This window comes from Anas acuta, chromosome 3 (assembly GCF_963932015.1).
Source record: "Anas acuta chromosome 3, bAnaAcu1.1, whole genome shotgun sequence".
NCBI lineage: Eukaryota > Metazoa > Chordata > Aves > Anseriformes > Anatidae > Anas > Anas acuta.
In genome coordinates, this window is record NC_088981.1 from 18,253,343 (window position 1) to 18,281,187 (window position 27,845).

Below are 27,845 nucleotides of genomic sequence, written 5' to 3' on the forward strand. Positions count from 1 at the left end.
CAGGTGCCGGGTGACAAGCCACGTCTGGTTTAATTTTAATTATTATTTTTTAATAAAGTTGTGCCCCCAGCCTCCCCTCCGCCGCTGGAGGCCGGGCAGAGAGGCTGCAGGGCCGGCAGCTGGTCAGGGGGCTTCCAGCCCCGCGAGCTGTGGCTGCGCCTGGCCCAGTGAAGGTGTGAAAGCCACCAAACGCCGGAGCTGGTCGGCTCCCGAAAGCCACCTAATGAAGATGTAAATTCACATAAAGCACCTGCCGCGGCTGGGACTCGGGAGCAAATGTCAGAAGCTGTTCATGTGCGAAAAGATAGCCGCGAGGTTGTCCTGGGGACGTAGTCCTGTAAAAAGTCGGCATTTTTCATTCTCGCATAAATAGGCGAATGAATTTCAGATTTATTAAAAATCGTAGTCATTCTCGAGTAAATAACCAGGCAGTCTGTTCTCTCTACCGGTTCCGTGTTTGGCGAATCCGAATTTGATTGTCACGGAAGCTTCCTCGTGAGTCATCACCGCAATTTCACATCCCTCGTTAAGGGAAGGTTGTTTTTCCCCCTGCACCCCCTAACCTACTTCCCCTGTGCCAACGGGAGCATTCAGAAACCGGCACCAAGGTGCAGCTCTGATGCAGGTTTTCTGTTTCTCTGTGACTCATTTGACATTAACATAATTACGTTACAGGAGTCAAAGTGATTTTCAAACTATGAGTAATGCACAATACTAGAGAGAATGTTTACAAGACACCGAGGCATATCAGCTAGCTGAAGTAACCAGCTGCTGATAACAGCTGAAGTAAGTTGGGGAATTAAAAAGTCTTATAGCACAGTTATCCTCATTTGGAGCTCAGTGTTATGTACCACCAGGAGCGAGGTTGTGTGCTGTGAAGAAGGATCCAGAACCAGCACTGTGCTGTAGCGGGGATAAGGCTGAGCCCGTGGGTAGTTCACGTAAGTCTTCATAGTTTTCTTCCCACTTGCATATTTATGTAAAAGTCGTGCTCAAGTGAGAGCAGTGGTCTGTTAAAGAAGTGGCTGTATTTACCAGGGTTCATTTCAAAACGCAAGTGACACACATCCTCTCAGCCAGGAAAGCAGGATCAAAATGAAACAAAAACTATGAGGTCATCTTGCAAATATTTTGAACCTTGTGTCTGTGAAAAACTTGAAAAAAGAAAAGCTGTAAGAGTAAGGCAAAGTTGAGCACTGTTACCATGATGAAATCGCTTTCCTTTCTAATAAATATGGATGAAGGATAGTGATAATGGTACAGAGAAGAATTACAATGAATGTGTTCCATATAAATACCAGAACAAGTAGCTATAAAATGTAAAAGCCAGAAGAAAAATAAAATATAAAAATGAATTAAAATCTTAGTGGTGATTATTTGTTTCAATTGTTACATGGAGCCACTGTTCCCAGGAGTATTTGAGGAAAGGCTGGACGTGGTGCTTTGGGAAATTGTTTAGTGGGTGATGGTTGGGCTGGATGATTTTGACTTTTCTAACCTTTACGATTCTATGCAATTTTCAGGATTGACTAAATTCTGAAGTGTTGTGTTTGTTTGTTTGTTTTAAGTAATTTGAGAAACATTTTTTTTTATTTTTTTTTTTTCTGACTTCATCTTTTTGAATGAAACCAGGGCGTTTGCTATTTAGATGTTTGTCTACTCTGGCTGGGTGTCCTTCAGGTGAGGCCTTATTCAGTAATGTACTGAGTATCCACAGCTTCACTGGTTTCATAAGAGCTGAGGACATTTGGTTTCTCTAAGGACTGGCCTGGGAAGGTAGAAGTCCAGTTTTGAAAGATCAATGTACATTAACTACAAGTTCATAAAGTACTAGAAGTGAAAATAATCAGTCAACAACTTTCCTGTAAAATACCACTGTAGGAAAGAGAGTGAAATACAAACAATATGTGCTGGTAGCAGAACTGTTGGTAAAAAGCATGTTTTCCAAGAGGCATATTCCTGGGATTCAGAAAAAACTCCAATCACACCCTCTGTTTTAGTTCACTTGAAGAACTGCTGAGACCAGGCGCTTGCCATGCTTGAATAACCTTCAGTGACTCTGAGAGCTGGATGAGTACCAGAGCTGGTTAAAAGAAAACAGTTGTACCTGGCTGGGGAAGGCTGGAGGAGAGGGAGGGTTTGTCACAGTAACTTGCATTGACAGTGCTACCTTGCTGTTTGCCAGGAGAGTAAGACTTGGAGACCTCATCAATGTGTACAAATAGCTGAGAGGAGGGTGTTGAGAGGATGGAGCTGGTCTCTTTTCAGTTGTGCCCACTGAGAGGATGAGGCAAGGGGCACAAACCAAAGCACAGGAGGTCCTGGCTCAATATGAGGGGGCACTTTACTGTGAGGATGACAGAGCACAGGAACAGGTTGCCCAGAGAGGTGTTAGAGTCTCCTTCTCTGGAGATACCCAAAACCCACCGGGATACATCCTGCACAGTGTTCTCTAGGTGATCCTGCTTGGCTGGACTGGGTGATCTTCAGAGGTCCCTGCCGATTCTGTGATTTCAGTTTTCTCTGTGATGGTTTTCATTCTGCATGACCATGGGCAAGCCCCAGTTCTGTTCCTTCAGCTTCCCTGCTTCCAACTTGCTAGGAGATTTATTATATACTCTGCTTAGGTGACCGTGAATGGCAACTGCTACTACAATGAGCAGTATGAATGCATTTCACTTGTTGGTAAAATTACTAGGCAGAAACCAAAGCAAACACACGGACAGGATGATCCAAGTGCCATCAAAAGAAATAATTTCCTGTAGCACAATTTTGTAGTCATAAAATTACTCTTATTTGCTCTAAGCTCACCCAAGCTTGTAGTTTTATAACTACAGATACCAGCCACTGTAGCTTGATATGCTGCTGTGTGGATCTGTCAGATGGGTTCACATTTTATTCCACTGCTTTTAATTACCAATACTCCTAACTACCAAAACTCACCTCACAGCTCAGATTACGAAAACATACTCTGTTATTCCCAGAGCAGGTTCACATATTACAGGTTTGTGTCATGTTTTTCCTTATAATAATAGGAGGTGTTTGCAGAAAAGTTGTGCCCTGCTCAGTACCTACCTGGAGTCCCCTAATTGTGCATTCCTGAAAGCAGTACCTCCGCAGTGCTCTGTGCTTCCAGCTCCTTCTTTGCTACCTGGCTCTTGAAAAGTTTTATTCTTACCATGATTTTTAGGGCAGCTGCACACCATGCCCCCCGCCGCTGTCTGCCTTTTTCCTTCATGGAGAAACTAGCATTTATTTGTAAGGTTTATTTAACATTCTGCAGCATCATACAACCTGTTCAAATTCCAAGTTTTTAACCTTTGTTCCTTATCGAAGCTTTGCAAATTAAAATAGCAGAGTGAAATGGGCAATGAGGGGAGTTTGCTGGAAGTAACTGATAAAATCTTGTGAGCACAGCTTGCCCTTACTGGTTGGTTGGGTTTTGTTGTTGTTAGCTTGTTTTTTAAGCCATGCTCACAAACAAGATACTCACAGACAGTAGTTCAGTATAGAAAATCATTATCAATGTAGAAAGCAAACAGAAGTAAACAGATCTGTCAAGATTGGCCTTGTTTTCTGAATGAGAGAAAAATTAACTCAACTGAATTTTTGGCCTTTACAGAGCACAAATCTTGTAAGAAGGCCCGACACTTTCTAAACTAGAATAGCTATCTATTTTATACCTAATTAGGACTGCATATACACGCCATCAGCAATAAAAAGAAAAAAATCTCATCCCATTCCTTGTGCCCTTGGCCTGGAGGGAGGCTGGGCAGGGGGCTGCTGCGTCCCACCACGGGACGGCTCGGCCACTGCGAGTGGATGTGTGAGCGTGGCTGCTAGCGCTGGAGCAACACCGTGGCAAAAGAGAACAACCATGCATGAACCCTGTTAGGAAATACCCGGGAAACCCTCAAATGAACTCCAAATATTTTTGTTTGCAGTATCGATCACTCCACGGTGCATGTGTACGGGTTGGCAGATGCTGAGTTAGCAAGGACGACAGGCGATGGGCAGCCGTTTCGGTGTGGAGCCATCTGGCCTTTTGGGGCCTGCGGGTTGGAAAGATGCGAGCTGGCCGGGGAGGGCTCCAGGCCTTTGGTGTGGGGCAGGGCAGGGGGGTGAAGTGCCTCCATAGAGAGATCGAGGCTGCAGGAAACTCCCTGAAGTCAAAAAATATTGAAACTCTCCTGCTGAGGGAGGGGAAACCCCTGCACTGGGGGAAATGCCACCGTAGAACAGAGTTTTCACATTTATTTGTTTTTCTTCCTTTAGCCCTCCCTCTAAGGGCTTCTTCCGCAGGGCTGGGTATCAGGTCCCCCATATGAGTTTTAGTACTTATAATCCAGAAAGACTCTGGGGAGCTTTACTATTACCATGCTATAACCTCTTATGTGGGAAAGGCATTGGAGCGTGAACGGTCTCCTTAGGGCGTAGAGGTACAGTGCATAGGCTCAGCAACAGAAAATAGATGTGAATTTTGTGAAGAGATCCCTGATTTCCTTCTTCCTGCATGATTTCTGGGAAAGCCAAGCTTCCAGCAGGATGTTTGGAATTACAATGACAAAAATGTTTGTAACATATATAAATATAACAGTTAAAATATTTGCTAGACAGGGTTTTCTTTTTATATTTTTTTTCATCTAATGACTTCTCTTAGAAAACCCATATCAATCTTAATGCTGAAAAAAGAGACATTGAATTTTCTTCTATATTAAAGCCTTGACCTGTTAACACCTATGCCTGTGCTTAAATTTAAACATATGAGTAGTACTGGACCTACTGGGATTACTTGCATGATTAAAACCAAGCATGCATGAAAGTGTTTCAAGGTCAGGATTTTCAAATTCTTTCACTCATTTAGGGTTTAAAAAAACACAACCAGTAAGCACGCATTCGTGTAATAAAAATGCAGTGGTGTTTATTTTAAGGGACTCACTTGATCATAGTTTATAGGCAGAGTATCTTATAGAACAACTGAGTATCAGGCTTAACAAAATGAAACACTCAGCCACCACGATCACCTGCTTGAGTGGCTGTATTTTCTCGTAGGAAGGAGAAATCCTTACTTCAGTGTCTTGAGCTGGGATGAATCACCAGGACGATCCTGTTGTTATTTTAGAGTAAGGTGGCTTGTTTCAGAAAAGAGGACTTTTTAAATATGTTCATTTAATTTTTATATAAACATGACTTTGCTTCCAGAAGTATTCAAAACTAAAAAGTATTTTACTTTGGGATGGAAATATGCTTTGTGTATATAAGATGTACTAAACCTTGCTAAATCACTCATAAAAAATGTTCGCAAGATGGTCCTGTCAAATTACAAGTCCAAATTAGATGGTTACGGGGGTGTTGAGACTTTCTCCTGTCTAAACATTTTCCCACTGCTTTCTAAAAGAGACTTGTCCCTGGTGGTGGTGCACTTGTATCATGACAGGATAAAACAAAGTGTTTTTTCATGCCTTGTTAATAATTGCTGCCCTTACTGTAAATGTAGATGTATTGTAGAGCTTCAGGAGCCAACCGAGTTTCTGTAAAACCGAAGCCACACAAAATTTAGTCACAGCAATCAGCTAACTTCTAGGTCCTGTTTTATGCACAGATATAGAGGAAGCTTTACCCTTGCCTGAAAGACTTCAGCCCCTCGAAGTTTCAGTCATATTTCTTTTGATCTAAGAGACTGCCCAACCTAGCAGGCTGGAGATAGGGAGCAGAGCACTGCCCGTGCTCTCTGCTCCCTGTGCAGCCATTCACTCCCACAGCATAGGATAGGTGTGACCAGGAAGCAGACATCCTGAAGGACTGAGGGGAGCGTTTCGTCTCGGGAACCCACAGCACACAGTCCTGAGGCAGGTCTCCAGCTAGGCAGCAGGGGTATTTGAGTACCCATGCAGAAATGAAATGTCGAGGAGCATAGAAATGTGAAGGCTGCTGACTACAGCACATGTGGTATCTGGAGCTTGGGATTTGTTGTCTAGGTTACTACAGCTTGTCCACTTTAAAGTTGCCATCCTAAGCCATCACAGGAGAGTTTGAAAAGGGAGAGGATCTCTATTCTCCTGTAGCTGATATTCTCTGGGGTCTCATTTGTCCCAAAAGCCTCTCAGGAGAAACCCTTGGAAAGGCTATTTCCAATTTAAACCAAACTATAAATGTTCTAGTAAAAGGAAAGGTTGTATACAGGGTGAACTTTGAGGTGTGCTCCAAAAATATGTTGCTGACCTCTCACTTGACAGTCTGTTTCCCTACTAGACTGTAATATAATTAGTGCCTGCTCTAACCCTGCTGCCAGTTTAATGCTTACATCAATGGAAATGCGGCCACGCAGACTGCAGTTAGAAAAAAGATGTATGTGCAACGTCCTAAAATAATCACTGTTGTAGTAGACAAAGGGATAGCCCAGAGAGAATACTTAGGATTCTCATACTTTGCAATATATCTGCTTGTCTTATTATATAGATGTAAATGGCTCTTAGAACGTTAGGTCTTTGAGAAGTTGGTCTCAATTCTCTTCTCCTTGGTGCAGATGAAGTGCAGCCAAACTGAAGTCAGTGAAGTCAGGCTGGGCAGCGAAAGGAGACTTAGGACCAAAATGAACTGAGAAAAAGAGCTGAGGATAAAGACTCTTGTCAAGCAAAGGGGGAAATAGGTGGTGACTGCACTGGAAGGTGATCATAGTGCTGACAGTCACCATGATGGTAATAGTTGATGACCATTAGTTCATTTGGTCAGATCTCGTGTGTGTTGCAGGCCACTAAATTTCACCCAACAGCCTTTCTGTTGAGCTCTGGGAGACGTGTAACAGGAGCTGTGAGAGACATGGACAGGTCTTGGACTGGGATGACAGAAAAAGGGTGATTATAGCATCCACCCCCGGTTTGGTAAGCAGTCCATTTGGGACAGGCACATTTAAAAGTAAGTACGATTTAAGGAATAGGTTATGTAGGGGAGTCAAAGGATATTAAAGTTCTCCTGATATGCAGTTCACGAGAATGGGTTTTGAGAGGAGGGCCATGGCTCTGTCCTGCTGACACCTGTGGTAGGAACATGACAGGGAAGAAACTGGGGGAGCACGCAGCCTCTTCACTCCCTTTGTGGCTGTGTGTAAAACATCGGTGCAACGAATGTAATAGAAAACCTGGGAAGTAAAGGAAGAATCCTAAAATGGTCCTGGATAAAATACTACTCTCAAGGGCACAATCTTTCAACAGAAAGGAATGAGGAATGAACCAAAACTGTACTGAAAAATACTGAAGCAGCTCTGGTCTGGCTGCCCACTCTTTCCACTTGCCAGTCACCTCCCTAGGAGCCGGGCTGCAGCCAGGAATGTTGCTTTTACAACACGGACAATGGGCATTTTAGAAAGGAAAAAGGGCGGTGTGTAAAAATATATTCTAGTTGGTGATGAAACCTACAAATGCTCAGATGTCTACATGGATATTTTAAAGGTACATGGCATCCATGGAAAAACAATTAAAATACATATTACTGTGACTTTTAAGAACTGTAAAGCAAAATCCAAGTTTGAGTACATTTAACCCCTCCACATTCCCTGCAAATAAAACAGTGTGCACATCACACTTGCTTTGAAAGCCTTTTTTCATTTCCAGCACTCCCAGCCTAAGACATGGCTGATTTACAGCCTGAGTTCAAGAGATCACACAGGATAGTAAGGAAGTTGTTGAGAAAACTTCGAAGCCCAAACACTCGCTTTCACACAAATTGCAAATCAGCTGTTTAAAAAAAAAAAAAAAAAAACTGACATTTAAATTTTGCCTGCTATTTTGGATACTCTCTTTACTTCATGCATATACTTTAAAAAATAAACATCATAAAAAAAAAAAAAGATGAAACTAAACCATCCTAAGCTAACTCCTTGGGTGATGAAATGAAAGCATCTATGCCAGTTTCTGTCTGGGGGTAGTTCATGGTTTTCGGTAATCTCATACCTCCAGTTTCTGCTGCAGCCAAGAAGCTGATGATTTATCTAACTGGTTAAAGTGAAGTAATGTATAAATAGCTGTAAAAGATGCAGCCTTGCCAAAGCCAGGAAGCATTTGAGCCTAATTTACGATTTCCAAACAAGTCGTAGGACTGATCCTGCAATCTCAACTTGAGCAAAACTGAAGCAAAGCTATAAATCCAGGTTGGAAGGCCAGGCTGAGCCATGGGCTGCCCGATATCTGCCCGTGCCACAACACGGCTGTCGTTTGGAAGCGTGCTAATGAAACATTTCACAACATTTGTGATATGGGGGGACACCTTGCATTATGCAAGGGCAAGAAATAACTCTGCAGTGGCAAGGAAACTGCTTTCCCCTCCAGAACATAACAGACATCTGCATCATTAAGATGGGATGGTAAACTACATTTTACTTTGATCAGCTTTCATTTATGGGAAGAATTGATAAATTTAAATATACTAGAGCTACACTTTCCCTTTATGGGAAACTGAGCCCTTAAAAATGGTAGATCCTTCCCTTAATGTGGAGCAATAGAGTATTGAATTCCTGTACAGAACACAGTGCAAGTCGCAGTGAAATCTGCTGAATACTCCTAACAGCTCTTTCCACGAGTATTCTGTTTTTATATCTTTACTCTCTCTCTCATGGTGATTGATGGCTGATTGCATCTCACAGTCTGTTTTCTACATGGAAGGGAAGCATAATGGTTTTGGTTAAATGGGTCCTTATTTGAGACTAGCATGTATGCTCATGTGTAAAGAATCTATAAAAATCCTTCAGTAGTTATCTGCAAAAGAAAGCAGACTCCTGACCTGATAATCAGCAATTCTCGAAAAGCAGCCCTCTCCCAGTGCAGTTCTAGTCTTGCAAAATTAATTGGGGCTGACCTTGCACTGAACTTCACAGGAGTTGTATCAGAAAAGAAAACTCCTACACTGGTTCTTAAAGGTCATGATAAGTCCTAAAATAAAAATTAAAAAAATAAATAAATTAAAAATAAAGTCTATTCTAGCTAGCTACATGTGTACCTGTTTGAGATTACTTTCACAGGACAGCTTTCTTTCTCCAGGGAACACTAACAAAATGCTCTTGCATGCACTAAGCAATATTCAGCAATTCTCAGCTTCAGCTCTGTTAGGTAGGATTTTCTATGATTTTCCTGGTCCATGAAACTACAGCACGAGATAGGTCTTTTTACACATGCTTGTACAAATTATGATTTGAGTAGTCCCATGAAGCACTGGCATACAGAAAATACAGTAAAGTTATAAGGCACAGACTATCTAGTTTAAAAGAATACATAACTTAGAAATTCAGCCACTTCATCTAATTCCTTTAAAATAGTTTAATAAATCCATCGGATTTCTAAGTCTGCCTCATTCTTACATTTGCTCATAAGCCGTAAAAAGCCTGAGATGGTTCCACAAAAGACTGTGGAACAAAATAACCTATTAACAATAAATAGTAACTCATACACTACTGATCAGAACCAACCAAAGAAAATGATCTTTTTGTCCTGCAGTTGTCCTGATGATTTTTTTGTTTGTTTTGTTTTCTCCTCTTTTCCTTTAGTTTGCAAAACCTGTTTATATGCAACAGCTCTCCTACCTCCCAGTTCTGGCCTCTATAGTCCTGCTACCAGTGCCTGGGGTCCAGTCCTATTTCTACTTTTACTGCTCTTTCTTATTTGCTGCAGTGGGAGTTTAATTTGTACAAATAAAGCAGAGATGATCCTTTTATTTTTCTTCTTTATATTTTACATTTTCACAATGTGTAGCAGTAAAAATGCCTGATGGGAAAGGCATTTCCTGTCAGTAAATGACAAGCTGAGCACAGATACAGGGATGAAAACTCTTCCAAGTCATCACTAAAGTACCAGAAAAAGCTTTTCTTACCAGTCATCATTGCTTATACGCGACACGCATTAGCTATTCCTGCTTCTGCAGTAAGACGCACTTCAGGGTGGAAAGCTTCCAAGAAGGCTTCAGTCAGCAAACTGTGGCTTTAGATACACGGGAGTTCATCTGAGCATGTGGGACTGTGCATGAAAATGGACAGATGCTGATCCTCTGCATTTGTATTTAAGTGCAGGGAGTGTTTAATTCTAAATAACTTTTTGAAAAAGTAATTTTAAATGATTTGCTATATCCCAGGTGTATTAGAGTAAAAATGGGTAATGAAAAGAAATGGTTATACAATATAGAACAACTTATTTTTGAGTAACAAGGCTCTAACATCCACTAGTCATCCAGAGTTTAGTGTTAACAGGTGGACAAAAAGTTCTGCTTTTGTCCTCTATGGCTCTTTAAAGTTATTTGGTTTCTGTTTATTTTAATAATTCAGCATCTCCTCAGGTTTTATACCTTTTCGGTTTTAGAAGAATAATAGAAATTCCTATACTTATACAAAGATCTGTAAATGAATCCATCTGCCCATACATATAAGAAAATGGCCAAAATAATGACCTTGATAAAAGACCACAACATTATACCTGGTCAGATATTGTCATCCCACGTGCGTTGGAAAAAATGTATTACTGTAGGAAAAGTCATATTACTTATAAAGGCAATTTTAGTTCTTCACTAAACAGCAACTCCTAGGTAAAGCAGAGCTTTTGGACAGGGCCTGTTCAGCCATATATTTAATTACTGTGCTGGATCTGGGCTTCAATTTGATGGTTGAAAGATTGTTGTCCTTTTTAGAGCTCTATATAAAACTCTCGCTTGCGACAAGAACACACCCAGAATCTTTATTGCTGCTAAATGCTACTGCTACGCACAGTAAGAATAGAAAATAATGCCTCTAGAGAACATCCGGCAACAAAAGACTGAGGTCTGATGGCACACTGAAGTGCTAATTAAAATTAGACATAAAAATAAAGTACATCAGCCTCATCTATGATGTCCATTCGTGACTCCCAGCTACTTCACCCTGGAATGTAAATGCCATTATCCATTTCAGCAGTCTGGGAAGCAGAACCAAAGGAAGGCAAGGAAGTTATCCAAAATCCCAAGGACAGGGAATAGGCAGGGCCCCCTCACTTCCTGACTCCCATGTCCGTAAGCAGCACCAATCTTCCATGTTAATAATTACTTCCAATGTAGAAGGGCGAAAGACCAGTGCCACCGAAGGAAGCTGGGCATGATGAAAATGAATGCCACCGTTCTTGGCTGGAAGAGATGGGGCACGACACCCCGTCTGTGCACTTGAGTTCCCTGTGCAGTAAATGTGACTATGGTCCAACAGCCTGGGATTCAGGGCCACCGGTGCCCCCGTGAGCCCACCAGAAATCCCTCAGCCCGGCGGTGTCTGAAATCCCAGCTCTCTCATGTACTGCCTAGCTCACAGCTCGAAGTTAACTATCGCTGCGATCGGGGCACTTGTGGCCCCGGAATCCCCTTTTGAGCTCTGACTCATTCAGGGACTGAGTTAGTCTTTTATTAAAACCTCATCAGTGAGAGCCTTGGTCTGGAGGGTGAGATCTGAGTGTGGTTCTCACCTCTTGCTCAGAGGGATTAAATTCATTCCCCCTCTCTCAGAGAAGAAATGATCTAACCACAAAACGACAAGCTGCGCTGCTTGGGGAATCTTACTCCCAGCTCCTGAAGCTGTCCTGTCATGAGGCTATGAACCAGTTAGACACCAAACCAGGTGGTGCCCAACTTTACAGCCTCATGGCAAGGACATGCCCCAGGACAAAGGGCATCCCGGAGTCTGCGCTTTCCTCTGTGTAATCATTTTCCTTCAGAGAATCACTGGACAAAATCCGGGCCCTACCCAGCAGCAGACGGCATCCCCTGATGGACTGGTGGCCCTGTGGGCATCCCAGCTGGGTGCAGTGACAGGCTGCAGAGGTAGCCTCACACACAGCCTCCCATGCCCACGGAGCAGAGTCAGGGTTTGGGCTAGGTGTGAGCTCCAGCGCTTGCAATAAGGGCAGCCTCATTTTAAAACTGCGGGCTACTCTTGGTTTCACTTTACTTACACTTTGTTCTTATTTTCTGGGTGAGTTAACACGCGGCTGATGCCAAAAAATGAAACAGCAAAGATAAGAGGTTGAAAGTTAAGATCATTCATGTGTTCTTCTCATGGCAAGTCACGTGTAAAGTAGGTGAGAGGACAAGAGATAAGCAGAGGGAAAGCTGCAATGGCAGCCTTGATTTTGAATCTACGGGGGATTGCAAATCTGTCATATATTGTTCTTGTTTGAAATGTAAATATGTTAATTAAATTAATGAAATTAATATTTAATCATTAGAAATGTGTATTTGTCATTGTTACAGTCAGTTGCAAATTACCTATTTACCAGGCAGATGAGAAGTGCTATTATAAGTATCATTAATGACATTGAGTCCCAAAATATTCTTTATACATGTACGGTTCCAAGTGCAATCCACGCAAGCGGGTAATTTTTATAGTGTGTGTCGATTTGTGTGAAGCAGCACGATGATTCCATAACTTATCCAAAATGTTTGTAAGTCATCGCAGTAAGAATACAGATACTCTTGTGCCCCCTTTCTCTCACCCTCTGGGTACCTGCTGTACTGTGAGAACACAAACCATAATTGCCTTAGTCCACCTAAGTGACATACATGTACACGTCTTCAGCAAATAGTTTCTGAGCATTACTTTTAAGCATTTCAACAGCAGAGTTTAGTACACTAAGATCAGTGTGACTAAGTGCTGATTTTTCTTAGTCACTTGGAGCTAAATTTATCTCTCACTGAAGTCAATGGGAATCTTTCCATTGACTTCAGTAACAGCTAGATCAGGTCTTTAGTATTTTAATCGGTTAACATTTTTTTACACATACAGCCTCTGATGAAGTTCTCTAACTGGTCTCTCGATCAAAAACCTGGCGTGTGTTTACAGGATGGAAGGGATGGGGAGGGGAAGGTGGAGGGGAGGATCTGAGAAGACAGAACTTTTATTGATGTAAACTGGATGGGACAGAAAGGGTGCAATAAAGAAGACATGATTTACACTTACCTGGAGAGCAATCAATATATCTCACCTCTTATTTTGCTTGTTCTGTAGAGCTAGTGATTCTGCTTCATTCAGTGTGTTTAAGATGTGATTCTTTCATATGTGGGATCTCAAATGTGGGATGTCTTCTTTGTTGGTTGCTACCTGGTTGTATCTAAATAGATTGAGGAATGTAATTGCAGGCTATTGTGCTGAGCCAGCTCCTGTACAAAGTCCACCTGATAAAAACACCTTAAAGTCTTCAGCAAAAGGGAACTGTAGCTACACTTGTCTGAGCTAGAGCCAGTGCTCCATCTCAACTGGAGAAAAGGGATATCTGCAAAACTTGCCCCCAGGCACTCCCGGAGCAAAGCATTCGGTAATGACCAACACCATTCTGGAGCATCTGTTCTACTAAAGTCCCATGAAAGTTCATGGTAATTTGGGGCATTAAAATTCATGGCAATTGTTGCACCCTCTGGTAAATTAATTATCGCTGGCTCCATCTTATCGGTGGAGAAGCAAAAAAAAACCAAAATGACAGAAAGTGAAAGAGAAAATCAAAATGACTCATTTAAGCTTAGGAAGCTGCCAAGGCAAAAGCAGAAGGACCAACGGGAGAAAATCTCTGGAAAAGGGGAAGGGAAAGGGAGATGACAGAATCCAGGGATACAGCGAAGGAAAAGAGAGAAGTGAGAGGAAGAGAAGCAGGGAAGTGGCAAAAGAAAAGGAGAAGCTGTTGGTTTAAGGAAACAGGAAAGGGGGCTGCTGCTGATACAAAGCAAAAGAGCGTAGGAAACAGGAGTGTCCAAAAAGAAGACAAAAACAAAACAAAACAAAAACAGAGAATAAATGTACATGTATTTAGAGGGAATATCAGGTGGTGATGGAAACAGGCAGCAGGAAAATAAAAGAAATGTAAGCTGAGGAGAGAAGAGCAAGCAGTGAATGAATTTTGCCTTAAGTGTTAAAAAATACAAGAAGTAAAAATTGTGCAGTTATTAGCAGCTAATTTCCCACTGCAAGACAAACACCCATCTGCCTGAGTGGTATTAAATATAACACGGTAACATCATTTGCCATGCAACGTATTGGAGAATCTGTCCTCTACCTCCGTGGTTTTTAACTCATTTCAATTTTTGGACCTCTTACCCTGGTAGAGATCCAAACCTTCTGTGGTGAATTTTATCCTTGCTGGTTTGGGCTTTTATCATTTTTTTTCAGTCACTTGTTGAGGAAACTCTTGGATGTAGCCCACAGATCCCCAAGAGGTCCCCAGACTGCAGCTGAAAATGCCTGGACTGGCTGGGAACGACTGATGCTACCCCTGCTGCAGTTTGGTCCCTTAGTCCAAGCAGCAGCAATATAAACCTCGGGAAAAAACTGTCTCAAGTTTCAGCTCTGTTGTTAGTCCAATTCGATGTGAAAATTATCTCAAAAATAGTGCAGGTAACAGACGAGTCTTACCATATTAAATTGTACCACACAGCAAAAAAAAGGAAGAATAAAAAAATCCATGGTGAAAGCTAATTCTCATCAAAAAAAAAAAAAAAAAAAAAAAAAAAAAGCTGTTTCTTGACAGTCAAAAAGTTCAGGAAAGCTCTTTCTCAGATATGTGCCATGAAGGTTGAAATCGGACCCATCAGGTTTACACTAATTTCAAGACTTCATACGAGTAAAACCACAAAGCACACAGAGAAATGGGTTTCACTCAAGATATCACTGCACATTTTATTTATTTGCATCTCATATTTTAACCAGACCAAGTAGGGTTTAATGGAACTGCATGATCATAAAACACCATAAGATTTGGATGGGGCACGTGGATTTAATTCTTTTATTCTGACTGATGTCCTCCATTTCTATAAATTTTAAGACAGGAGGCAGCAGAAAGCTTTTGCTGTAAGGGTAGAAGTCTTTTGCTCTGTATGGCACCAACTCTAGCTCTGCTTAGCAAGGAGACAGCCATCTTTTAGATTTATTCGAGTACCCACATCATATGATGTAGTGTGAAGGGATGTGGAGGCGGGATTTGGTTGGGAAAAGGTAAAGGAAATAATTCTTTCCTCTACACTGGAGATTTCCTGAGGGCTGCAAGGACAGCACCACGGGTGTTACTCAGTCTAATGTCTCTCCAGAGGTAAATGTCACTGTGTGATGGTGATGAGCTGCTCTACCTGGCTTAAGGGAAAGCAGAAATAGGTAACGTGAATTTCAATCCAGTGAAATGACTGCTGTTTCAGTGGGATTGGCCCCTGAAGTCTCTGACAGCGGCAAAGAAATTAAAAGGAAAAGGTCTGGTAAATGTTTGGAGGGAGACAAATTAAAGATATGAGATGCTGGAAAATGAAACTGGCAGAGAACATCACAGCATCTGGTGGCCGTACTGCTTTTTACTTTAACTTGCTGATATTATTCATAATTAATATTATATATATATATATTTAACTGGACTCTGATCTTATGTCTTTACTGAGACTGAGATTCGTTTTTGAAGAGGAGCAGGATAAAACCTGTGTGACACAATGGAGCTCAGTTTCTTTTTCACTGTGATTTCATTTTCTTTTTTTCACGGAAGAGTTTCAAGCCAGGACACGTTTCAGTGGCCTAATCTTAAATGCGCCCGGGAACAATCCCTCTGTTTGCTTTGCAGGGAGGAGCTCCCTCACTTCAGAAGCAGTTCAAGAATGAACACAACTGTTTTGCTGTCAAGTTTTAGCACCAAATGTGGCTCACCCTCAGTAGTGGTACCAGCAGCGGGGAAGAGGCGCTGTGTGGCAAACACAACCATCAGATTTTGTTTTGTATAATATAGCCCGATTTCAAAACAAAATTATCATCTGTCCACTTGGTGAAGTGTTGTGATCATTGAGTAAATGTCAGCGACCTTTAAACAACCGAACAGCAATACTTAGATTTCAAAGGTGCCTCTAACCGCATTGGGAACTGCTTTTTTCCACCCCCATTATTCTGTGACATCGCTCTACTTAGCAGAAAATACTCCAAATAAATTTCCACTTATGGCACAGCTAGTTAAATAGGAACGGGCAGTTGCTAAATCTCTGTCAGAATTACAGCAGGCACCTGGTCATGACCACTAAAACTAATGTTGCTAACACGTTTCCACAATAACTTCATGCTCAGAACTTTCCAACCAATTATCTTTTGGGAAGAAATTTTCCACATTTGGCCTCAGCTCGAGAGGGATTTTTTTTTTTCTTCTAGGCTTGAGAAAAACGATGCCAGCTGTTTCTGAACACGGCATGAATTATAGAATTACGCCTCTGAAGTAGGCAGGACTTCTCAGACTGCACCAAGCTGAAATGTAAAACTCGCTCTAAACCCCTCCGAAGAGCAAAGGCTTTGCCTGGCATTATTTCTGACATTGATTTACGTGGATGAATAAAGATAAGACAATAAACGTGTTTTGAAAGAGCTAGGATTGATTTATCTATATGTGAGCCCATGAGCCTCCAGCAAGAGAAGCTTGCAGGCGTTGTGCAGAGAGCTGCCAGGTGGGTCAGGGGAGCTTACTCCTGCCGTCTGCAAAGTGCACGTAATTGTTTGAGAGCAGGGTACAACTGTACCTGCTCCAGGGGAAAAGCTGACAGCGTTAGTCCCTTTCCCAACAGATTTAATTTCTTTCTTTCTTTCTTTCTTTCTTTCTTTCTTTCTTTCTTTCTTTCTTTCTTTCTTTCTTTCTTTCTTTCTTTCTTTCTTTCTTTCTTTCTTTCTTTCTTTCTTTCAAGCAGACAACTAAATGTAAAATAGGAGCCCTGTGTTTGCAAAGTTGAGCACGCTAGCACTGCAACACTTAGAAAGCTGAGACTACAGTTCCTGTCTGTGTGGCTAATGTGCACATTTCTACATACATATATAAATACATATATATACATATGCACACACCCATGCGGGCACAAGCACACAGAGGTGAGATGCAGGCAGTCTGACTTTCAAACCAGTATAAGAAATCAATGTCCTTGATGAAATACTTCAAGCAATTAATTCATCTCAGAAAACACCACTTGAGACCCAGCCCCAATTATCAAAGTACAGCCACGTGAACACGATGAAATTAACTAACTGGTTGGGGCACTCGATCGGGGTATGCCGATAGGACGTGAATGGATTTATTGGTGGTGTCGGGACGTCCCCAGGCTCTTGGTGAGCTGAGCGGGGAGACCCAAAGGCTGTTGTAAGGACAGGTTTGTATGCGCTGGGCATGGAGCGGCAGTGCATTGGGTAACGCTGTGCGAAGCTCCCCATGAGCTCCTCCAGCTTTGGGTAAGTGCTTTATTGACACATCTATTTTCTAGTGCTTTGGGGGCCGTTAGGAGGCAAGTGCTGTCATTGCACAAGCCAGGAAGCGATGGAAACAAAAAAGAACAAAACAAAACCCCCTTCACCACAGCCACTACCATATGTCCCTATCTCCTATGGGAACTCTGGTTTTCCCTGGAATCACAACGACATCGTGTGCTGTTGTCTTTTAAGAGAAGGGTTTTTTTAATTATTTTTTTTTTTTTAGCCTTGTGTAATTTCATTAACCGGGTCCTTCCTGTTTCCTTCAGCGTAAAACCCAAAGTCTTCCTCTTCAGCGTGTAAAGCCAACTTCTAGCTGTCATCTCAAGCAGCACGGCGGGAGCGCATATGCCGGGGGGGACGGGAGGGGGGGCGTTAAACAACTTTTTATGTAAGGAAGAACCACGTTTTCCAGTCCTGTCGGAAACCACACGGTGTTCACTTACGTTTACCGTTTCCGAGATACGGAAAGGACTTTGATATATATATATGTTTGTTTTTTGTTTTTTTTTTTTTTTCCCCAAGCTCCGGAGCCCCGGTTTCATTTTAGTGTTTTTAGTTTTTTTCCCCCCAAATCCGGGCTAAGATGAAAAAAGGAGGGAGGAAGGGAGCGCAGAGGGGGCTGGGGACGGCGGCTGCTCCCGAGGGGGTCGTCTGGGGTCCCGAGGGGGTCTCGCCGGTGTCTCTCCGAGGTCTCTCCGAGGTCCTTCGGGGGTTCTCGGGGGCTCCCTCGGGGGTCATTCTGGGGTCCCTCGGGGGTCCCTGCGGGGTCCCCCCGGCTGTGGGGCTGCCGGGGGTCCCGTCCGGGCCGTCGTGGTCGCGCCCCCCTCCCCACGCGGCTGGCGGTGCCGGGGAAGCCTTGCATCAGAGCAGCCCCCGCTGCCCCCCCCCGGCGGCCGCCCATCTCTCTCGGGGAGGCTATTAATAGCATGACATCAGCCCGGGACTCGCCGCCAGAGTAAATACCAGCGCTGCCCGCTCGGCTATATAAGGGGGGTGATGCAACCGCGGCCACAGGCAGAGGCGCGGGGAGCGCGCAGCGGGCGCTGCTCTCCCGACGGCCGAGCGGCACCGGCACCCCCGGCACCACCGGCACCGGCACCGGGGAGGCAGCCCGAGGAAGGTAGGGCAGCGGCGGGGGGACCGGGAACCTCCGTGCTGGGAGGGGGGGGATTTCAGCCGGCTCCGCTGCCGGCGCTGCCCGGAGCCCCCGGGGATCCCCCGTCCCGGCTGAGCCCCCGTCGTGGGGACCCGTCCCCGGGGGAGCCCCGAGCGTGGGGGACCCCTCCCGGCTGAGCCTCGGGTATAGGGGATCCCCCCCCCCCTGGGCCGGGCAGTACCGGGGTGCGGCGGGGGGATGCCGGCTGGCCGGGCACCGAGCCCCTCCGACGGGCGGCGGAGGCAGCCGGGGGGGACCCCCGTTGGGGGGGCCGGGTGGGAGCCGGGGAACGGACGGATGGACAGACAGACAGACGGACAGGACAGACAGACGGATAGGGGCTCGCTTGCCGCCGCGTCCCGCCACCCCGACGTGCGGGAGCTCGGCTGGGGAGCTGTTGGGCAAGCCGGCCGGGCACGGCACAGCGGCCAAGGGGGCAGAGAGAAGGAGTTTTCCTGTCGGAAATGGATTTTCCTCCCGCTCACCGGCGCTCGGGCTGCCGGAAGGCGGCCGAAAATGAGCCGGGAGTGATGGGGGATGTCAGGGAGCTTAAGGTCAAGCGGCGTGCACGGAGGTTGTGAACTGTAATTGCTCTTAATGCTGTTTAAGATTAACCTCAGTGGTTAGCGGGGTTTGTTGCATCAGCACCATGGCAGAAGGAATTCATGCAAAGAAACAGAACCGAGAGGCGCAGTCAGGCAGCTGCAGCTGAGCAGGGAAGGAAAGGCTCGAAGCAGGCGGTTTTAATACTGGGGTGAAGCAAAACTTCACTTAACCGGTGTAAGTGCACAGCTAGGAGCCGGGTCCCAAAATGAAAGTACCGGTAGGCGAGATGTAAAAGTTTGACGTGGGTGGGAAGAGTCACCCACAAAAGAACAAGCAAAAAGCAAGGGGGGAACACAGTGTTTTGAGCCCACCTGGGTTTGGAGGGCACCGGTAACAGAAGCTGTTCTGTCCCGGAGAGCTCCGAAAGTGAGGGGAAAGCAAGGAAGTGTTAATTCACACCGGGAACAAGCTGTGCCTTTATGGGTCAGGTCCGTGAAATGTTCGGCACCTTCAATTTCAGTAACTTCAGAAGTACTCAAAATAGCCTGCAGCCGCCGTCCATGTGCATGGGCTAGCGAAGTAAACAGATAGTATCAGGAAGCCCAGATGTAATCGCAGTTTGGGGCTAGATACTCTTACTACTTTACAAACCCAGAAAAAAAATGGCACGCTCATGAGCTGATACAGGTAGGATTGGGGCAAAAATGGGGGAAAAGGAAGGGCAAGCTGCTGCCTGTTCTAATAGCAAACCCTAATTTTTGTTCTTGTAAAACATTTCAAAAAGGAGACCTGTTCCTCCAAAACTGGACAATGTCTGCCTTGTTGTTATGAAAAGGGAACCTGCCTAACTCACCACATAGCTTTGACACGAGGCTGAATATTTTTGAGATCCGTACCGTGGTGGCTCCTGACGATCTCAGCTCCCATGGCCTGGGACCTTCCAGTGCTGGAGCCCTACCCTAAAGAGCCCCAGGGCACAAACTCACTGCCACAGCTCTGCCAAACTTGGCTCATGGCTGAAACCCTCAGGCCAGCCTCAGCCCCCTGGTAGGCCCTCCTTCCCCTAATGTCTGAGTACGTGGAGATGCCTTTCAGGATGTCTGGAAGGTCAGTGAGCTGGTCAGGCAGGACAGCAGCAAGTTTCTACAGTCAAGGACACTTCCCTCCCTGGGCTTCCCCTCCCGGTGGCCACCATCCACTTCCCTTTTACTAAACTAGTGGCAGAGCGAGCAGTGTACCTGAGTACACTGTAGCAAGGTCTTGCTGGTGCTCGTGGGACACTCAGCACTAGCAGAAATACAGGGTTGACACAACTGCTCAGAGATGTAACTAAAGCATGGACATTCTTGGGTTCCTCTGGTGCTACGGCTGACTTTAATTAAAAGTTGACCTAAGCCGAAAAGTAAATGAACAAACCACCAGCGCTGGGAAATGCTTAGCCCAATTAATTATTTTGTACGCTGGAGAAATGGGTTCATTGCTAATTTAAGACTCCTGGTTTGATTGAATTACACAAAATTAACTTTGTCGAATGAAGCCATCAGCAGGAGCCAAGGAGATTGGCAGTCGGTGAGCAGGGCTGAAGCTTGTACTTGCAATGAGGGGTTTGGTGTCATCCAGAATTGGCCCGTTTAAATGAGTCAAATGGATGAATGTTGATAAATGATAATTAATGCTGGGAGGAGTTTAGTTGGAAACTATACCACTGTTTCTGACTTGGGAAAGAGTAACTGCTATCTTTCTGAGATTATAGGATTAAACAGTATCAGTACTTCAAACGTGACTCATGAGCAGGGGCTTTCTGAAGAGAATTACATAAATTTCCCAAGGTCTTTCTGAATTACAAATTGTTCCAAATAATTTCCTCATCTTTAATAGCTAAGGGTGAAATCCTGGCCCCACTGAGGTCAACAGAAAAACTTCTCTGGATTTTAGTGGGGCCAGGATTTCACCCCCAGGACCTGGGAAATCTTTGGCCATTCTGTGGTCACTGAGGCTGAAGGCAAGGAAACCTCTGCAGCTGTACATGTAGTTTTCTGCAAACTGGCACTTTTCTGCCCTCAAATTTTTATGTTTACCTCGTTTAGTGATGAGGCAGATTCTACTCTAATTTGTACCAGGGTGGATTTACAGTGTATTTTTAGACATCTCTGAGCGAAATCTATCTTCTTGTCAAAGCACGTGACCCCAAATGTTTCTTGCTGGGTCACAGAGGTAGCTTATGGGGAACCGTACAATTTTGGGTTGCCCACGTGGAAATTTAACTTACCCACATTGCCCTACCCTGAGGCAACTATTTGCTTACCTGCATTAAGTTAATTGCAATTGACTTTGCTATAATTCTTACAGTTCTAATCACGAAGAGATAACACATACTGTAATTACCCCTATAGACATAAAAACAAACAAACAACCCAAAACCCACACACCAAGGAAAACAGAAAAAGCAATATAGTAAAATCCAATTAACAAGAGTTGCTTTATGGATAAGGGAGGTAATACAATCTGTTTTCCTATGGATTTGCAGCTTTTGGCCCTTGGGCCACCCACAAAAAAAAAAAAAAAAAAAAGCTCAGCTTTCTTCCAGACCTCTTATTTCACCTCTTCTGACTGAGCGATGGTTCATGTTGTGCAAAGCTGTGTGCATCTGCTAGCTAGGTTGCCCGTGGTGTTTGGATGGCTGACTGCTGAGTTTTGCCTATTTCTCCCTCAGTGGGGTCACCAATTTTCATGAAGCATATAGGGGGCCTCTCTCCCGCTTCCAAAATTGGCTAAAAATTAATGAAAATGACTAAAAAGGGGAAAGTTGAGAGCACTGTCAAATACATTCATTTCCTTGGGAAAACTACAAGAAATGAAGATCCTCCATGGGTGTCCATTAGTGTAATTCCACTGAAGTCTCTGCAGTTACACTCTTTTGTAACAGCAGGAGGTCTGACCATAAATATTGAAGAATTTAAAGCCTCTTGTTGAGGGCAGATGAGGACAGTTTCAGATTTTACAAGGGTGAAGGAATGAAACAAATGGCATTACGTTTTTTGTGACTGCTTCCCTCCAATTCAGTTTGTACTTGGAAGGACCAGAGCACGTATAGATTTCCACCTTTCTGACAGCTCTTATTGTGAACTGTTCTCCAGGAGTTTGTAACCAGGTATTAATATATTTGTCCAAAACCAAGCATGATGAGCATTTTGTGCTCATTCTGTCTTGGTTAACAAACTTTAGCTTCTGGTAGAACTGTGAGCCTTACCTAAATGTAGCCGAGAGAAACTTATGCTCTGCCCTTTTCAAGCAGTAATTTTGTGGTGGTATAGCTTTGAGGATGGAAATACTCCTTCTGTGCTTTAAATAGTAATAATATTTGCTTTCTGATATTTGTTCCTTATTCTCTTTATGTTTCTGTTCACTTTATTCTCATTTGCCACACACTCCCAGTTTAGAACCTGACATTATACATGTACACAATTTTTCTCCACATTAATTTTCAGAAAGATCTAGAAGTTTTGTGGTGTGTTAATATTATTACTATAATTATCATTTAAAAATACCTCTTGAAGTTACTCTCAAGCAGAAGGTTGTAGTAATGACTGAACTCCTATCTGCTTGACTCTAGTGAGTGACTGGGGTTCATGTGGAATGTGGGCTGAAGCAATGCAAGAAATACAGTACTATTTCATCACAGTATGAAATATACCTCTAGGAGATATTGTTTGCCTCTCTGAAGTTGTTGAAAAACTGTTCTTGTTATCTCTTTTTACCTTTCAGCAAAATGATGGTCCAACACTCAGGCCAGGTATCTGCATTAGAAGTCAGCGCCTCCGCAATTGTTCCCACTTTGTCCCCTGCAGGGTCACTGGGGTTTGATGATTTCACAAATTTAACCCCACTGGTGAAAGAGGAACTGAGATTCGCCATCCAAAATAAACGTCAGTCCCACAGAATGTCTTCCACATTGGATACGGTGACTGTTTCTGAAAGGCCGATTGAAACATCGGTCATGAAAACAGAGGTACGGCTCTTTATACAGCATTTCAGTGTGAACGGTTAGGTCTCTAAGCAAATTTCACCAGAAGAGCAGTAATTATGTCAAATACAAACAACCCTCTCCACCATTTAAACATGTTAGTTTATTTGATCCTTTTAAGCCTGTTGCTTGGTTTTCTGTTTTGTGCTTCTGGGAAATTCCTACGGTATTTCTCATTTCTCTTGAAACCTATAGCTTAATATTTTATTTTTAATTATGAGCTAAGGACAATGTTACAGATTAGCAAGCGCTAAATCTGGTTTCCCTGCCTGTGTGTGGCTGCACTTGGAGTAAGGTGACTGCAGTTCCCTTTTGGCGGGGACAGTCAGGTGGGCCCTGTGTGGGCTACACCGAGGAGGACGTGGCTGTGCCGTGTCCTAGCCACCAGATTTTTAATTTGAGACAACAGTCTCAAAGAAAAACATTCATACTGCAAAGTGAAGAAACAGATGAAGTTAGGGAAATAGTTACACCTTGGTCTGAGCCTCCTGAAGCTCACATTTTGCGTGTATCTTTTTTTATGGGATAGTTTTCTCCTGAAGAGGATGAAAGGAAAAAGCGAAGAAGGGAAAGGAACAAAATTGCTGCTGCAAAGTGCCGAAACAAAAAGAAGGAAAAAACAGAATGTTTGCAGAAAGTAAGTGCCTGGCTTTATTTTATTTTTATAATCTGTCATCATACCAATAACAGGATGATTATTTTTTTTAATCTGTCATCCTGAATAGAAACATATTACAGGAGTACTCTCCTAGTAGGAAATACAGAAAGATATCACCAAAAATTCTGTAAAACCTTCACAGTATTAGTTATAAAAATTGAATATACCATATATTGAAATCAAACCTGGTTAAAACTGGGACAAAGTGAAAGCATGGCAAAATTGAAAAGAGAGTACTGTTTCAGTGACCATTTTCTTGTGTATGGGGATAATAATTGAACACACAAACTGAACACCAAGAGAATTAAAATCTCATTTTGTATAATATCCCTTGTGGAGACCAACAGACTAGAAACACCCCAAGTAATTTTTGACTTCCTTGGGAAAAGAGTGACACAGTAGCTTAGCCCTGAATTCTCTATCCCAAGCCTTCACCTGATCTGCTATGATATAAAACACAGAAGCATTGGGCCTGTCTTCTCTTCTGTATCCAGGGGTTTAGAAAAAAAAATCTATGTTCTTACTTTGCTAGCTTAACAAAGGTTTACAGCTATGTGACACGATGTACCACAGAGTTAGTAAGTGGCATGGATAATTTGGGGTCAACTGTTGACCCAAAAAGTTCAGAATAATTTTACAGAATATAAAAACATTGCTTTGGATGCCTGCCATTGTAAGTGAATGTAAATCTGAATTTGGCTTTTCGATGTTCATTACACCTCTCTAAAGGCCACAGATGGCAACTGTCAATTTGGTTTTTAAACTACTATCAACTGGGGGATGTATAGTTTCACCACTACAGGACACTAAGGACATGTAATTTCTTTCTCAGCTGGTCATATGCTTTCCCAGCAATAAAAAAAAAAACACTGCAACTATTAGATAATTAACTATGTGAAATGCTCAGTCTAATAGTTGTGTCTGTACTTTGTGACTAGGAATCAGAAAAGCTGGAAACTATCAATGCGGAATTAAAAGCCCAGATTGAAGAGCTAAAGAATGAGAAGCAGCATTTGATATACATGCTAAATCTTCACAGACCCACTTGTATAGTTCGGGCGCAAAATGGAAGGACACCTGAAGATGAAAGGAATCTTTTTATTCAACAGATCAAAGAAGGAACATTGCAAGGTTAAGTGATATGGCAAAGATGGAAATATGTAGTATGTTTTTAACAGCTACCAGAATCCACGGAGGATCTGACTTAAATGTGTAGGATTCTATTAGTCAAGAGCCTTTAGGAAGGGCAGATTGCTTTCTTGAGTGGAAAGAATCATTTTGGCTTGACAGTAATTCTTCCCCTTGGAAGTATGGTCTCAGTGAAATCGAAGAGCCTTCTGCCTCAAATATAGGTTTTGCACCTGTCATACTTGCTGTTCCTAGGAGCTACAGACAACAGCTTCAGAAGATTTAGCTCTCTGCTAGTATACAGTATCTACACTCACGACGTTTGTGCTAGGACACTATGACTGCCGGTGATGCACATGGTACAGACAGCTGTGCTGGATGGACACTACTTTCCTTGTGGCTGGTAGGGAAAGCAGACTGAGAGTATTTTTAAAGTTTTGCAGTTTCCAGGAGGATGGTTTCTGGCAGAGTGCACTGATATATAATATTGCATTCTAACCTAACACACACACACACACACAAACACACAAAAAGCCTTTAGTTCCAATTAAGCTTTGTAATTTTTTTCACAACACTTGTGTGGCTTTTATCTATGACTCATCTCAGAGACTGAATTTGACAAGTCTAGTAGGTGTGACAAAGAAATGTTTCTTGCAAAATTCCTTGTAGCTAAGTTCATATTTTATGAGTTGGAACCCCACCTACCATCCTTTGGGGACTGTAATTTTTCCTTGCATTTCAGGAGAGTGTTTTGTTGACTGGGTGAATTGGACCCACTGGAAAGGGAACTAATTATGAAGGGATTTTGATATGGGTTTTGCCCAAGCAAAGAACTGCAGGACTGAATCGCAGGCTCATGAATCATGAAAAGTTAAAATATATATATATATATATATATATTTGTCTAGGATCTAATCCTACAAGCCTTAACCCTCACTCACAGACGAGGTTCCATGGCTTTTAGTAGGTCTGGTTATACAGATAGTTCTTACAGGCATAAGGCCTTGACAAAGCTTTTTGCATCCTTGTCAGGATTACTTCCTTTTGCCAGATGACTCAGAGGGAAAACTTATGATTGCAGCTACTTTTATTTTACATTTGGGTGGCAACTACAGTCAATCAAAAGTATTACTTAGAATCTAAAGCAGATGAGAGTTTTGATGTAGTGAATAACTGTTCTTATTTTTTATTAAATACTAACCTTAGATGTTTTTGAATTGGTAGAAGAGCTGTTGGACAAAACAGTTGGAGCTACGAGTGTTTAAAGTCTGATGTTTCTGTGAAATTCTCAGATTGTTTAATCCTATGAAATATATCTTTTTTCTTTTTTTTTTTTTGTAAAAGAAAATATTATCCTTATTTATCACTAATATCATAATGAGTAAAGTAAATAAATACTGCAAGCAAGATAAATCTGAAAACACAAGTGTTGTGCTGTCTTTTTACTTTTATCTCTTGGTGTTTAATATTATATATTCCTAAACTTCACTAGTTGTATTTAAGACACCACTACTTAAAACACTTATCTTTCATCATCTCCACAGATGAGGTCCTGAGTATCTTGAATGATTGGGTACAGAGATCATACCTCCCAAAATTCTGTATCTTGTTCAGTGGTGTCTAGCTGCTCAATGTCACAATTTAAATGAAGCAGACAATAATAATGGAGCTTACAGTACATAATATTTTACACCAGTTATGCAGTGTTGAAATTGTGGTTTTATTCTAAAGGCTAAACTTAAAGATACCTCAGCCACAAGCTTCTTACTCTACAAGTCCAGGCTGAGTGTATCAGATATCACACCTGATCCTTATATGATCTTTATATTCTGCAACAGAACTTCTTAGTAGATTTTCCTAAGATCTGGATATATTGTAATGTCCTATATCGTGTTTAAAAGATATGTACTTCATGTATCTGAAAAGTGAATGTATTAAAAAGACAACACACCAGGTCTGATTCTGTCCTGAGAATCCATTTTCTTTCTGTATGTTGGAAGGAGCTGCCATTGACTTCAATGAGAGTTTTTTTAATGTCCTGTAGGCAGAGCTTGGAGCCTCTGCTGCAATTTCACTGGCTCAGAGGGAAAGTTTCACGGGGAGTTGGGCCAGTTGTTTGTCAGACAACAGATTTACATGAAGTGTGTTAACAGTAAACTCGCCAAACGATTTTCATTGGTATTTGACTTCTCTATGGGAGTACAAAACTGAGGTGTCATTGTGGTATCGTACACCTCGGCTTTGCCTTCAGTGCGTCAAATGCCAGCAGACAAGAGTTTGCCTCCTGTACTGTTATAAAGCGTTACCACAGAGACTAGAATATGATGACAGAATTCGTGTCTCTCCGTTAGGGAATTTGTATGGTTGCTTTTAACTGTATCACTGTTGACGCAGGCGTCATGCTTATGTTGCTTGATGTTATGTACTTAGCATGCCAGATGTTAATATGGTACCACTACTATTGTCAGAAGATAATGTATTTTTATTTCTTTATATGTGCAGACACAGCTGCTTTCTACTGTGTGTATGTGTGTGTGTGCATGCGTGCTCCTGCACGCTACTGTAGACATGATGGTACTCAAGGTAATTTGATGATGTCCACAACAGCGTGTTTAAACAGCTAGACAGGAGCAGTATGCTGCATGAGTTTTCTAAAAGTATACTTTATTCAGGAGAACCTTTAAAATGCATTAAAAGTGGTTTGTTTTCTATTCTCAAGTTTGTTTTGATACTTTAATAAAAAATAATTAATATATATTTACTCATGTGTCACTTAATTCATTCTAAGCTTCCAGTTGCAGGAGCAACTTCATCTGCTTAAAGAACATTTATATATATATATATTTTAAAAAAAAAAAAGCAGACACATCTTGTAGGTTTTCAACAATAAACATCAAATGAAACTGGTACTGTTCACTGATTGTCAAGGTGTAAACAAAGCTTTGTCATTACAAGGTTGATCATGAATTCCAGCTAATTTCTCATTTGCGTCCTAGGGCTTAGATTAAAGCACTGGAAATTAGAACTCCAGAATCCTTCTAAACCTTGCAACCCACCAGCTGATAGTTATTTCGGCTTTTTGATTACTTAAAAGGTTTAA

At 42.6% G+C, this 27,845-nt stretch overlaps 1 protein-coding gene across 3 annotated transcripts; it reads left to right on the forward strand.

Annotated features, from left to right (window-relative positions):
• Positions 1-667: 667 nt before the first annotated feature.
• ATF3 (activating transcription factor 3) lies at positions 668-27,506 on the forward strand. 3 transcript variants are annotated; one of them, XM_068675957.1, is made up of 4 exons: positions 668-941; positions 22,701-22,944; positions 23,489-23,596; positions 24,556-27,506. In XM_068675957.1, exons 2-4 carry the CDS (start codon positions 22,705-22,707, stop codon positions 24,751-24,753), a joined length of 546 nt encoding a protein of 181 aa, XP_068532058.1. In that variant the 5' UTR covers positions 668-941; positions 22,701-22,704; the 3' UTR covers positions 24,754-27,506. The 3 variants fall into 3 exon arrangements, with proteins under 3 accessions (XP_068532058.1, XP_068532057.1, XP_068532059.1); XM_068675956.1 differs by lacking the exon at positions 668-941 and adding an exon at positions 17,074-17,212; XM_068675958.1 differs by lacking the exon at positions 668-941 and adding an exon at positions 18,197-18,353.
• Positions 27,507-27,845: the final 339 nt, after the last annotated feature.

Bases quoted from the DNA above. Each gene is read 5' to 3' on its own strand.
- ATF3 (XM_068675956.1), top strand. From the start codon at position 17,193: ATGAGCTCCTCCAGCTTTGG. The intron at 17,213-22,700 runs GTAAGTGCTTTA...TTTACCTTTCAG, and splicing joins ATGAGCTCCTCCAGCTTTGG to CAAAATGATGGTCCAACACT. The intron at 23,597-24,555 runs GTAAGTGCCTGG...CTTTGTGACTAG, and splicing joins AAACAGAATGTTTGCAGAAA to GAATCAGAAAAGCTGGAAAC.